At 47.3% G+C, this 14,553-nt stretch overlaps 1 protein-coding gene across 4 annotated transcripts in view; it reads left to right on the top strand.

Moving 5' to 3' along the window:
* ZDHHC7 (zinc finger DHHC-type palmitoyltransferase 7) overlaps positions 1-14,553 on the top strand; it is a 36,147-nt gene that overhangs the window by 11,403 nt on the left and 10,191 nt on the right. For 2 of the 4 annotated variants that reach the window (XR_008554965.1, XM_054710837.1), the window contains exons 2-4: positions 4,692-4,777; positions 5,724-5,827; positions 8,489-8,820. Coding sequence is in view for 3 of the 4 variants with exons in the window: in XM_054710837.1 (XP_054566812.1) it covers positions 8,506-8,820 (315 nt within the window). In the remaining variant the exon portion in view is untranslated. Of the gene's footprint in view, positions 1-3,999; positions 4,066-4,691; positions 4,778-5,723; positions 5,828-8,488; positions 8,821-14,553 lie in introns of those variants that run through there. The other 2 variants (XM_054710838.1, XM_008139725.3) reach the window with 2 other exon arrangements.

A 14,553-nucleotide genomic window follows, 5' to 3' on the forward strand; every position in this document is an offset into this window, starting at 1 on the left:
CTGTAAAATGGTGAGACCAAATATTTCTTGAAGATAGTTGTAGCTTTAAGTGAGTCTGCACACTTGGACCCCACTTTTCCTTCTAGCTATCTATGTCCTTTACTTAACCACATTAAAAAATTTTTTTTGCTTCTTTAATTATCTCACCACCCTGTCTCCAAGCTCTTGGCACTTCTCTTTTTTTTTTTTTTTAATCTTCATCTGAAGATATGTTTATTGATTTGAGAGAGAAAGAGAAAGGGAGGGCAGGAGAGGGGAGAGAGAGATGGAGAGGAGAGAGAGATTGGGGAGAAGGGTAGAGAGAAACATCGGCCTCCCACAAGTGCCCCAACTGGGGGGTCGAACCCAAAACCTAGGTATGTGCCCTGACCTGAATCAAACCACATTCTTTTGGTGTATGGGGCGACGCTCCAACTGAGCCACACCGACTAGGGCAGCTCTTGGCGCTCCTGAAGCTGCATCCGCCTGGCATCTCCTGCCCCTCCCCCCCCTTGTTGACTGCTCCCACCTTCCTTCCTGCCCTTAACTTCCTTCCTGGCCTCCTTCTGGCTGTTCCTCCCCTTTGCTGTCTGTGCTCCCCAGGGTTTCAGCCTCACACTTCTGTGGCCTCTAGGATGAGAGCATCCGGTCCCACTTCACCTCTTCCCTCTGCGCTGGGTCTCTCATTCCATGTCTCTAGGTTGGGGCTGGAGAAGATCAGCTATTAATTGGCAGCTACCCAGCTCTGCTAGTTTATTCCTTGTGCCCCAGTCGCAGCACTCTCCCTGAGTCTGCAGCCCCCATGTTCCATGAGAAGTTCAGCCAGGGCAGTAATGTGTCTGAGTGCCTTTATTTCCCCGTCCATTCCGCGTTGGTGGCTATGCTTTTTCCTGCTGGAACTGCCTCTCAGCCCCTTCAGGGCCTGCCTTCCTCTTGGCCCTGGCCTCCATCATCTACTCTGGGTCACAGCCTCCTGGTTGCCTTGTTCCTTCCATCCTAGTCTCACTTGCTCATCAGTTATTTTTTAAAAACATCTGTCTCTTTACCTAAATTCTGGTGCCTCCCATTCCAGCAGAATGAAGTGCAGAATCCCGACACTTTAGCTGGGCATCAGAGAGCGTTGTTTTGGACCCCAGTCCATCCTTAGGTCACATTTCCCTTCCCTCCCCCCTGCCCTCTGCCCTCTGCCCCCTGCCCTCTGCCCCCTGCGCCTTTTCACACTACTCTCTCCTCCTGTGATATCTTGCTTGTTCATCAGGGCCCACCCTGCTGTCTTCTTCATTGACACTTGCTCTGGTTCCTGCAGACAGAATTGGTCTTTGTCATCTCTCCCTCCACACTTTGCTCCTAATTTGGGGATAACACTTAGCACATTATTTACAAGGCTGCCTCCCACCTCTGCTAGTTTGTCAGCTCCAGTGGGCCAAGCTCCTGTCCTTGGTTGCTCATGGGAAGTGGGGCTTGCATAGAGTGTGGTGCTTGCCCTCCCTGTCCCCATGTTTGAATTCAGTGGCTCTCTCACAGCTGGCCTATGCTTCTTATGCTGTTTCTGTGTCTGAAGCAGAGACGTGCTTATTTCTGTGTTTTATATAGGTCATCAGTGAGAGTATGAATAGTAAAACAATGATAATTCAAACAGCATATTAATATAAACATGAATACCAAGCTCTGGCGTAGATTTTCTTTTCATTTGCTTAGTGAAGTAATTTGTAACTTAATTCTTTTTTGTAGTAACTGATCACCAAAGAAAACTGATATCTTTTGTTTACTTAGTTGGTTTTAGTTTGTTTATGAGAAATATACATCTTGTTTATAGCCAAGGAAAATAGTGAGGGGAAGAGATTAAGAAATTTAACCAAAGATACAGTTAAAAGTAAATCTAAGAGGGGTCTTGACTCCTGAATACCCTTAAGGTTCTTGGCTGTTGCTTAGGTGTTTTAATAAAGTTACTATATACAAATACCATATTTTAAAAGTCACCATTAGTTTAAGCAGCTTGGCATTTATGGCCACATTTGTCATTAACAAGTTCAGAAGGGACTTGGAGCCAGAAATACGTTAGGGTGGTGTTGAGGGCAGGGCGGGAGGTGTACAGGCAGGTGCAGAGGGGGAACCAAGTCCTGAGGAGAGTTGCAGTGGGCGGGGTGGGCCGGGAGGCTGACTGCAGAGCCTGGCCCAGGTGGGGTGCGGCAAACCCCAGAGGAAGCACTGAGCAGCTCTGGGTACTGGAACACCAGAATCTGTTTCGTGGCAGGGACTAAGGAAGCATACCCTCCATGCCTCTTCTTTTTTCTTTTTAAATTTTTTTCTTTCTAATCCTCACCTGAGGATATTTTTCCCATTGAATTTTAGAGAGAGTGGAAGGAGGGAGGGAAGGAGAGAGAGGGAGAGAGGGAGAGAGGGAGGAAGGGGGAGAGAGAGAGAGACAGAGAAAAGAGACGTTGATTGGTTATCTCCCGCATTGCCCCAACTGGGGCCAGGGTCGACCCTTCCGTGTCTGGGTCAATGCTCTAACCCAGCGGTCGCCAACCTTTTGGACCTCACGGACCACCAGTGGTTCACGGACGATCGGTTGGCGACCACTGCTCTAACCACTTAGCATACCAGCCAGGGCCCTCCAGGCCTCTTAATCCCTCCCAGACCCCTATCCCTTCACCCTCTGCCACACCAGCGTCCCAGTGTCCAAGTCAGGCGTCTTGGTTTCAGAAAACACCACCATATTTTAATTAGATTGTTTCCCATTAAAAAATGGGCAGAGGACCAGAACAGACACTTTTCCCAAGCAGACATAGAGGTGGCCAAAAGATTTATGAAAGCTTCACCAGCTATAAGGGAAATGCAAATCAAAACCACAGGATACCACCTCACACCTGTTAGAATGGCTGTCATCAATAAGACAAGTAATAACAAGAGGTGGAGAGGATGTGAAGAAGAGGGAACCCTTGCACACTGCTGGTGGGAATACAGCCACTCTGGAAAACAGTGTGGTGGTTTCTCAGAAAATGAAGAGCAGAACTACCATATTACCTGGCAGTCCTTCCGGGCATCTACCTGAAAAACTTGAAAACAATTACTTGTAAAAATACATGTACCTCTGTCATTATTCACAGTGGCCAAGACGTAGAAACAAGCCAAGTGTCCTTCAACAGATGATTGGCTAAAGAAGATGTGATACATATACACAAAGGAATACTACTCAGCTATAGAAAGATGAAATACTGCCATTTGTGACAGCATGGATGGATTGTGAGAATATCATGCAAACAACAATATGATTTCACTTACATGTGGGATATAAAATAAAAAGCACTAAAGGAACAAACAAATTCACAGACAATAGTATGGCTGTTACCAGATGGGAAAGGGGACGGGGAAAGATGAAGAGGGTATAGGGGGTCAAATATGTGGTGACTGAAGGGGACTAGGCTTTGGGTGGTGAGCACACAGTGCAATACACAGATGACGTATCCTAGAACTGTACACCTGAAACCTATATAATTATTAACCAGTTTACCCTACTAAACTTAATTTAAAAAAGAAAAGACACTAACTGAGGGTTTGTTTAAGCAGAAAAATACAATATTGGATGAAAACAGAATGGACAGGCCGTCATTCTGCATGGCCAGGCAGCAGAATGGAAGCCAGCTGTGAGCTGTGCTGCAGGAGGGGCTTGGAGGCTGCCCTGCCGACCTCCTGCTGTTTGGAAGATGGGCTCCCGGAATGGCCCTCTAATCTTATATTTTCCTCTAAGGTCCTTCTCTTTGTCCTTTAGTTCTGCTTTCTGGGAGATTTCCCCTTTCTCTGTCCAATCCTACTTTGGAGATTTCAAAATTCTACCGTCATATTTTTATTATTCAATAACTAGGAAGTCCTCATAATGTTCCTCTTTTTGTTTCACAGATACAGTTTCTTTTTCTTCTTAAGTTTTCTCTGTATGTCATGCCTGCCCTGAATTCTTTTTCTCCCCCTGTTTCTTTTTGGGGCTCAGTCTTTATTGAGACCTGTTTTGGGTTTTCTTCAAAACACCTGACCGTTGGCTGTTTGTTCATATTCAAGAATGAGCTGGGCCGAGCCCTTGGAGCCATGGTAGGATGTCCTCTGGTGCCTTTGTCTTAGGGAAATGTGGCAGTGAATCTGACCTCTTTGTTGGTATCTGACCCCTCATCTTGGAATCTCCAGGCCTTTTCTCTTGGGCTGCACGAATGCTCCTAGAGAAACTGTCTACTCGCTCACCAAGTGGGAGATATGAACTGGGAACTTCTTTATTCAGAGGGTGGTCCTCACCCACGTGCACCATGGTCCTTCACATGACTTCCCCCTTCCATCCGGCACTTCTTACCCCCAGTCTTATTCTGCCCCTCTTTTTTGTAACCCCTTTGCTGTGGCTGATAAAACAAATGTTGACTGTCGGGATGCAGGCTAGGCAGATTTGGTCTCAGCTTAAAATATTTGTTTGCAACACTGAGGCTAAAATAGGAGGAAAATGGACAAACTTAAAATATGTAATTTTCAGGATTGGGAATCAATTTACTAGTAGTGAAAATTTAGAGGAGTAAGCTTCATAGTTAAAGATTGTTCTCAATAATAACACTTTATATGTAAAATATTATGTTGGTTATATATGCTCCAAAAATTAATCATACCCTAGGAAATATTGTATGCTCTTCTTTCATAAAATAACTAACTTTTCTAATCAATTTTTTTTCTTTCAGATCCTATCACATAGGACAGTATGTACCTTCAGATCCTGAAGAAAAGGCGCAAAATGTTCAAGTAATGTTTCAAAGTTATTTGTGAGGTAAGCATGTGGTTCTTTATTCAGGTGTCTAATCACTATTGCTTTTCTGACAGCTGACACTAGTGACTGCGTCCATGGAACAGGCCATACAGGCCACACAAAAGGTTAATGGTGATAAGGAAATATTTCTCTCCACCTGTTGTCCTTGATTTGCTTACCACCTGTCCCAGAAGGAGAGTGTATCATAGGGGTGGGGCAGGGCATCCAGAAAGCAACTGTTAAGTTATTAGCAAGTTTCACAAGGTGAGGTGAATGCTCAGTATAAATGGAATGGAATGTTTTTGCTTGTACAGTTGTCCCCTTAAATAATGGAGGTCTTCAGTGTAGTTTTTGTGTTCTGTAAAACCAGGCTTTATTTAGCACTAGAGGCCTGGTGCACGAAATTCGTGCATGGGGCGAGAGGGAGGGCGGGGAGTGCCTCAGCCCTGCCTGCACCCTCTCACAATCCGGGACATCCCTTGCACAATACGGGACCACTGGCTCCTAACTACTCACCTGCCTGCCTGCCTGATCACCCCTAACTGCCTCTGCCTCGGTCCCCGCCACCATGGCTTCATCCGGAATGACGTCTGGAAGGTTGTTTGGCTGTCCGGTCTAATTAACATATTATGCTTTTATTATTATAGGTAAGGACCAGCAGCTTAGCTTCAGGACTATAGACAAAAATCCCATTAAGTTGGAAAACGATGATGCGACATCTTGACCATCGGTCAATGCATAGTGCTTTCAAGTTTCTCCCAAAAATAGTTTTCAGGAGTATTAAATCAATAGCGATTTTGGTGTTTGGGGTAGAATAAGATTGCAGCCTTATTGTAATGAGGGTGTATATTTTAGTTTTGCATCGAGAATCACTGTACCATTGCTCTCATGCTCCCAGTATTTTTAGATTAGTTCAATGTAAAGGAATTGTTTCTTCATTTCCTTCCTTCCCTTCCTGCTGCATTAGTGAAGTGGATACAGTGACTCAGCAGAATGCTCATGCAGTTGATGAGAGATAACTGAACACATCCAGCTTAACCTTGCTGTGTCCATTGCTTACATTCTTGAAAAGTAAGTCACTTCTGGCTATCAGATTATTTTTCCCTTTGTCTTCTAGTAGATTTAACAACTTTGGCTCTAAAGCACATGAGCATTATGCACCAGCATTCTATTATGCACTTCCAGGAATGTCCTGCCATGCCAATGGCTGGTGTCCTTGTGGTTACTCTTCCTGCCATCTGCACCCCCAGCCAAGGCCGTAGCACCACTTGCTGCGTCCTGCACTCTGGCCATTCGCACCAGTGCCTCCTCCAGAAGGTTAGGCTGGATTGGCTCAGCTGGTCAGCATGTGCGCCTTTAGAAGCCATTCAAGGTCCTGATTTCTGGGGGGAGCTCACATTGCACAAACATCGTGCTGACAAAAGGCTAGTCTGTCTCTGGACATGTGGCTGTGCAGCTCTTTATCTTACTGCCCAGCAAACAAGCATCGTTTCTCATAGAAAGCGTTCTACTGGAGGAGTCACCGTAAAGCAGAGGGGTTCTGTTGGAGGAATTTTTTAGCTTAAGGTCTTGATGCACAGTTATGATTCAGTAAGAAACTTATGGAAATCACTAGGAAATAATCGCATCTGAGAGGTGCCAGTTTCTTGTTGTTGATCTGCCTGTAAACAAACATGCACTTGCCAACAGCACACAGGCACCAAAGGGAGCACAGGGAGAGAGGACCAGACCCTCCATCCAGGCCGACAGGGAGGGAAGACAGCAGCTCTTGTGCTGGAAGGGGTCCATGCACTGCAAGTGGGACTGATGAGCATGCCCTGAGGTAGAGAAGCTTCTGGATAGTGTCAGCTCTCTGGTAGAGTCAGGTAGGCAGAACCAGTTTGCACCTCTTCTCCAGATACTCATGTCTGATATTCACAGACCTTTCAAAATGCTCCTTGGAGGAAGGAGAGCTGTCTTTTCAGGATGCCTTGCTTGGAAGAGAGAAACGTTGGGCCCTACAGGGTGTGGGATGACATAGAGGAATGGACTCAGTAGAGGTATTAGCAGGGAAGGTGGGCAGGCAAATCTGGGTGATGTCAACATTCAGTCATGCTCCCTGACTGAGAGAATAGCTGGCTAAGGTCTGCCCAATTCTTATCTTTTAGTTTCTTCTATTTTACTTAACAAAATTTTAAAGATATTTTTGCTGATCTAAGAGCAGGTGTTATTTTACTGACCATGGAGAACATTTTTATTTCTCTCTTATACCAGTCCATAGTTTTATATTAAGGGGGAATTTTCAAAATATTTGCAGAATGAACTCTCATCTGCACCTTCATTCGTTCATTAAATGTTTTCATAATTACTATGCTCCAGTTGCATTTAAGGAAAAAACAAAAACAAACAAAAAAAAAGACCCGGCCAGTGTTGCTTAGTAGGTGAGCATCTAATTAGGAACCAGGAGGTCACAGTTTGATTCCCAGTCAGGGCACATGCCCAGGTTGTGGGCTTGATCCCCAGTAGAGGGCGTGCAGGAGGCAGCCGACCAATGATTCTCTCTCATTATTGGTGTTTCTATCTCTCTCTCTCCCTCTCCCTTCCTCTCGGAAATAAATATATGTACACTAGAGGCCTGGTGCATGAAATTTTGTGCACTGGGGAGTCCCTCAGCCTGGCCTGTGCCCTCTTGCAGTCCGGGACCCCTCGCTCCTTACTGCCCGCCTGCAGTGGAGGCAGCAGAAACTCCCACCACCGCCAATGCACTCGCCAGCCATGAGCCCGGCTCCTGGCTGAGCGGCGCTCCCCCTGTGGGAGCCCACTGACCACCAGGGGGCAGCTCCTGCATTGAGGATCTATCCCCTGGTGGTCAGTGCGCATCATAGTGACCAGTTGTTCTGCTGTTTGGTCGATTTGCATATTAGGGGTTTATTATATAGGATAGGATGTGTGTGTGTGTGTGTATACTAGTATATCGAAATGCCCAGATTCGAAGACTGCTGGTAATCACTTGTAGCAGACTTGATTCCAAGAGCACCCATTCTCGCTACTCCTGCACCTTTACAGAGGGGAGGGGCCCTCACTCTGTGCTTGTCTGAAAAATGAGCAGTGTGCCTGTGCTGAGAAAGCACTTGAGTTATTTGCTAAAAGGCTGTCAGTGATTTTCTGTCCCTTGAATGAACGCTAAGGCCAAATGAACTGACTCTTTTTTTCCCTTGTCTTTATCACAAGTATCACTACTCTTATACCAAACACTGATAAGAGAAGGTTATATGTTTAAACTAAGTTGCTAGGAAAAATGCAAGTTCCTCTTTCCTTTTGTTGGACCCTGTATGTTCTCAGGTATCAGGGACTGTAGAAAATATAGGAAAGGTGTCAAAAGAATCGATTAATAAGTGAAGGAAACTTTAAAAGATTAAAATAGAGAGGAAGGGCATTCTAGAAACTATAGTATAGAGTTGAAGAAGATAGAGATAAAAAATGGGAGCCTGCCTCCAAAACATGATCACGTGTTATCCGAGTTAAAACGAGGGAGGAATGAAAGTAAAGTGAGAATCACATTGAGAAAACCCAGGTAAGCACTGTGGTGTGGACAGTGGATGGCAGCCATGGTACAAGTCTCGTGTCCACCGAAGCTTTGGAACTTGGGTGCTATGATTGTTCTTTTCATTGTCTTTGTCCATCTGTGGCCATGGCTAGCCCAATGTGTGCTCCCCAGGAGCCTCATCAGCTCTGTGTCCTCTCCCTCTCTAGGGTGCATCGGGGAAATCATGCCGTCATCAGGACACCGGCTCCGAGATGTCGAACACCATCCTCTCCTGATCGAAAATGACAATTATGACTCTTCGTCCTCCTCTTCCTCTGAGGCTGACGCGGCAGACAGGGTCTGGTTCATCCATGACGGCTGTGGCATGATCTGCGCTGTCATGACATGGCTTCTGGTCGTCTATGCAGACTTTGTGGTGACATTTGTCATGCTGCTGCCTTCCAAAGACTTCTGGTACTCCGTGATCAACGGAGTCATTTTTAACTGCTTAGCGGTGCTTGCCCTGTCATCTCACCTGAGAACCATGCTCACCGACCCTGTGAGTACTTGATGTTGAGCTGGATTTTCCTCATGTGTCTGGTCTGTCGTGACATGGGCCGTGCAGCAGACGGCCTCTTGCTCCTGTAACCTCACGTTTTTATTAATTCCTAGAAATAGGCTTGTAGCATTTTTCACTGGAGAATAAGCATCGCTTAAATAGATGTGATATCATGGTATGTCAATGAAAAATATTCCCGCTGGCTGTTTATTCAAATGAAGAGATTGTACTAAATAATTTCTAAAATCCCTCCTAATTTAAATATTTAATTTCTCTAAGGAATGGACTGAAAGCTGAGAGATCCGGGATCTAGATTTTACCACTGTGCTAACCTTTTCAATTGCCTTTGACCATAAGCAACTAATTTAACTTCTTTGGGCTAAAGGGTAGCTATTACCTCTAAGTTCTTGCTAGCTTTGTAATTCTCTTGTTTTTAAGTCTCAGCTAAAATGAGAAGTAAACCTCTCATTCTAGCTGGTAAAAGGTCAAGATTCAGCCGTGCTGCAAAGCAGAGAGGGAGAACTCATTGATTACCGGTTATATCAGGTGTGAGTGTGACCTTGGAGGAAGCGGTTGCTAAACAGAGATCAGGTTCAGTGCAGTGAGAGAGCTGGCACTGGTGTGTGAGAACAAGGGAGGCATTTTGGGCTTCTCTTTGGAGCAGTTTCCCTGACACTAAAGGTGGGCCAGCTCTCACACAGTGAACTGCCCTTACTTCCTGATGTCTTGAAGGCCCTGGACTCAGAACCTCCATGCTGGGCATAAGGCTGCTAACCTGAGATTTTGAGGCGTCCTCTGATTAGGCAAAGTGGTAGTGATCCTCGAATTTCAGCCAGGAGTCACCTCCAGACTGGCTCACCCCGAAGTCCAGAGGAGGCTCCTCGTGGGAGGCAGCCTGCAGCCCAGGGGAGAGTTCTCCACGAGCAGAACTGCTGCAGGTGTCACAGCTAGGTTTCGTGGTCGGTGTGGAGTTCAGTTTGAAGAGGTTCTTTCCACCACAGCATTATAAGAGTGGTTTTAAGCCACTGGTACAGGGCCTCCTGATTTGTACATTCAAGTCTACTGGGCTCATGTCTGTTGGTAAGCTTTCTCTTAAAAGGTACCAAGAAGTTAATGTTTTGTTATAAAACTTTTTTATACATAAGATTAGGCCTTTGTCTGAGAATAAACCAATATGATCAGTCCACAGAATGTGGTTGACACGTTGACTTACCTGACTTTCGCTGTGTCTAAGTTCGTGTCACAGGACGTTTCTCTAGATTATTCACTCTGTTGCCTGTTTGCCCAGTGGAGGTCTTGGGCCTCGGACAGTGTCATGGGCCCAGCCAGTGGGCAGCTGGGAGCAGCACTTAGGTGACAACTTGGAAGCTAAGTCTGCCCACGGTTTTATAGCTTCACCTGATTGTGGGGTCTTTCACCATCACCGAATCTGATGTCCTGCAGAGACGTTTAAAGCAGCCGTCACCAACCGGTGGTCTGTGGACTACTGGTGGTCCGTGAGGTTCGAAAGGTTGGCGACCGCTGGTTTAAGGAAACCTTTGGAGCAGCGGTCGCCAACCGGTGGCCCGGAGACCACTGGTGGTCCATGAGATCCGAAAGGTTGGTGGCTGCTGGTTTAAAGGACCCTCTTCTCCTTCCCTTTACACAGCACAACCTCCCTCTGGGAACACACCTGCTCCTGGCCCCTGTGCATCTCCATCCCCTGTCCTCACTGCAGCACCAACATCACACAATAGTACCCAGGCCACAGAGGGGGCAGTTACAGGGCCAGGGCCCAGGTTAACGATTTCTACTCTATATTCATTGTAGGGAAAGCCCTGTTAGTGTGGACCATCTTCCTGGTTGTTGAAAGCTAAGTGAGTCCATCCTTTGTAGGATATTGGTGATGGGACCACCTCCACACACAGGTCCCTAGTGGTTAGTGTGCAGGGTGGGGCCTCGGGGGAAGGAGGGCCGACCAGGCAGACACTCCTTGTCAGAGTGTGTTTGTTTCCCCTGTTAAGTATAGTTGTCTCTCACTCCTGGCTGTGCAGCTCCCAGCCCTACCCCTCTCCTCCTCTGGGAAAAGGCCCCAGAACTCTTACTGGAGTCCCAAGAGCTGGGGGAGGTGAATGGGGAGAAGGTGTGTGCGGGGCGTCTCCTCTGTCCCTGGTGGGTGTGTGCATCACTGTGGTGTTTAATGGAAGCATGAGAGGAAGGCAGACTAAGCTAGAGGAGGAGATGAAATCATGGACATCAGTTTTTCCATTGGAATTTGGTTCATATACCACACACCCTTTTAAAGTGCATAGTTCAGTGATTTTTAGTGCACTCATAGAATTGTGCAACCATCACTACAATCAATTTTAGACATTTCGTCACCCCCAAAAAACCCCTGCACTCGTAGCCATCACTGCATAGTTCCCTATTCCCCCCAGCCCTAGGCAGATACAAATCTACTTTCAATCTTTGCCTATTCTGGAATCATAACTATAATCATACAATATGTGGCCTTCTATGCCTGGCTCCCTTCACCCAGCATGAGGCGTTCAGGGTCCGTCCAGGTTGCAGCATCTGCCACTGTCTCACCCTCCTCTGGCCGAGGAGCATTGCTTGTGTGGACAGCCCCCGTTTTGTTTATTAGACAGTGTCACTTGACGGACCTGTGGGTTGTTTACATGTTGGGCTGTCAGGGGCACTGCTGCGGATAAAATGTCGTACAAGTTTTTATGTGGACCTGGGTTTCGTTTCTCATGTACGTACCTAGGAGTGGAATTGCTGGGTCATGTCGGAACTCTGCATTGAACTTTTTGAGGAACCGCCAGACTGTTTTCCACAGCAGCCGCCCCATTTTGCCTCCCCACCAGCAGTGTCTGAGGGTCCAGTTCCTCTGCATCCTCTTGTCTTGTTCACCTCAGGATATGAAGTGGCGCTTCACTGTGGTTTTGATGTGCATCTCCCCAATGACTAGTGATGCTGAGCATCTTTCCATGTGCTTTTGGCTATTCCTATGTCTTTGGAGAAGTGTCCATTTAAGTCCTCTGTCCATTTGGATGTCACTGTTTCAGTCAGGCCACGCCAGGACTCTGGTGGTAAGTTACAGAACCCACTGGGAGTCAGTGTCAATAAAACTGAGGAACCTAACGGCAAGAGTCCTGCTGAGAGCCTGGCCGGCTGCAGAACCAGGATGTGAACACTGTGCCAGGTAGACTGGGGCTGGGGCGGACAGGCTTTCTCTGTCCTGTGGGTATGCTGTCTTGCTCAGCATCCCGGCTCTCCCTGTGCCTAGTGAAGGGTAGCCCCACAGAGCATGCAATTGGAATTAAGTTCCAGATCCACATTCCTGAAGGGAGACTATGAGGCCCAGCAGGGTCAGGTGTCCACTCTTGTCCTCCCAATGGGGGGTTTGCTTTCTTTTCTCTGAAGAGCATGGCTTTACCATCCCAGGGTCCAGTGTGGGCTCAGCTAGAACCACCACGCCACCCCAGGGCAGGGCAGATAGCCCACTGCGGTTTCATGTCTCTTTGCTAAACCAACAGGACCTAGTCAGCCTTTGCTAGAATTGGCTTTAGTTTGTTATTTGAGAAAAGTCCTTTGTGCTTTGAATGAGGAGCAGGAAGGATGATGCAGTCTGTGACCTTTGATGGAGCAGAGATCTGATAATAGAGCAACAGCCCAGCTATTGGAAGATGAGACTTTCTCCAATCTTAACGTTGGAAACACCGAGAGCTTAAAATTGTGAAGGGACACGAGTGACGGCAAAGGGGCCACCTGCCCCTCACCGGAGCCTGCTGTTCTGAAGCCCCAGCCTTTTTTGTTTTTGTTTTTGTTAATCCTCACCAGAGGATATTTTTCCATTGCTTTTTCAGTGAGGGGGAGGAAGGGGGAAAGATACAGACAGAGAGAAACAGAGAGGAGGGGAGGGAGAGAGAAATGTCGATGTGAGAGACATATCAACTAGTTGCCTCTCGCACACACCCCGACTGGGGGTGGGGAGCGAACCCCAAAACCCAGGCACATGCCCTTGACTGGGAATCTAACCTGCAACCCTTTGGTACACAGGCCATACTCTGCGCACCATGGCCAGGGCCCAGCCTCTTTTTATGAACGTCAGCCTTCTCAGACATTGCTGAGTGCCGATGAAGGGCACCCTTGGAGGAGCGTTGGTCCTGCGCCAGGTGCTGCCGAAGGTGTTCCTTCATTAACCCTCCAGCCCCTGGGAGAGGTAGAGTAAACGAGACCCCACACAGAGCTGGGATTCGAACAAGATTTGTCTGTCTCCAAAGCCCCTGCTTCAGTTAAATTCTTATTTATAGACTAGAGGCCCAATGTAGAAAAATCCATGCAGTAGTAGGCCTTCCTTCTCCCGGCTGCCGGCACCGGCTTCCCTCTGGCACCCAGGACCCAGGCTTCCCTTGCAGCCCCGGCTTCATCCAGAAGGTCACCTGGAAGGATGTCCAGTCTAATTAGCATATTACACTTTTATTATTATAGATGTTTCACACTTACACAGAAGTAGAGAGAAAATAGTGTCATGAACCCCATGGTCAGTCTTGTGTTAGCCATACCCTCACCTAACTTCCTCTCTTCCCCTCCCCAGACTTGGAAGTAAATCTCAGACACTATAAAGCTATTTGTAAATATTTGTGTGTATCTTTAAAAAGTACGGGCTCTTCTTTATAAAAAGCATAGCCTCAATGCCTATAGCTCATGTGGAGCTACTGATTAATTTCTCCCTACCTCTCCAGTTAGAGCTCACATTTCCTCAGTGGTCTCAGTTCTTTTACATTCTTCTTGTTTGAATAAGGATCCAAATAAGTCTGTACTTTGCGATTGGTTGACCTATCTCTTATATCTCTTGATCTCTGTGGTTCCTTCTCTCTTATTTCCTTGGGATTTTTTTTTAAATCCTCACCTGAGCATATGTTTACTAGAGGCCCGGTGCACGAATTTGTGCACCAGTGGGGTCCCTCAGCCTGGCCTGAGGGATTGAGCCGAAACCGGCTCTCCGACATCCCCCAAGGTGTCCCAGATTGCGAGAGGGCACAGGCCAGGCTGAGGGACCCCACCAGCGCATGATCAGGGCCAGGGAGGGAGGCAGGAGGTTGGTCAGCCGGGGAGGGATGGCGGGAGGGCTCCAGGGCGTCCAGCTCATCTCGCTCAATCCCAATCAGCTGGACCCCAGCAGCAAGCTAACCTACCAGTCGGAGCATTTGCCCCCTGGTGGTCATTGCACATCATAGTGAGCGGTTAGCAGCCTTAGCATATCATTAGCATATTACACTTTGATTGGTTGAACAGCCAACCGGAAGACCAGACACTGGAGTGGACTGTGAACGCAGCATCTGCTGGCGGTGCGAGCCGAGCACAGGCCAGCTCCTCTGCTGGGTTTCTGGTCTGCGAAAGCTCACCTTGAAAGACTCAGCTTCGACATGTAGGCCATCGCTGCGGGGCCTTAGGGAAATCATCTCCAAGTCCTGAGGAGACTGGGCCTTGAGGAGCTTCATTGGCTGCCCAGGGTTCTGAGCAGCCAAACGGAATGTCTGGAGCCAGCAAATGCCAGCACACCACGAGGGAGGCTCCAGTCACCAGTTTCTCACAATGACTGTTTGCCTAACCCTCAAGAGATACACAGCTTTCTTCACTAAGAAATCATAAGTAATTTCCTTAAAAAAAAGGGGGGGGTGTCATATTCTGCTTTTCAGAAGGGTATTTTTCACATTTTTTCCTATGGAAAAGTACATGTGTGTCTCA

Source organism: Eptesicus fuscus, chromosome 21 (assembly GCF_027574615.1).
Source record: "Eptesicus fuscus isolate TK198812 chromosome 21, DD_ASM_mEF_20220401, whole genome shotgun sequence".
In the NCBI taxonomy this organism is placed as follows: domain Eukaryota; kingdom Metazoa; phylum Chordata; class Mammalia; order Chiroptera; family Vespertilionidae; genus Eptesicus; species Eptesicus fuscus.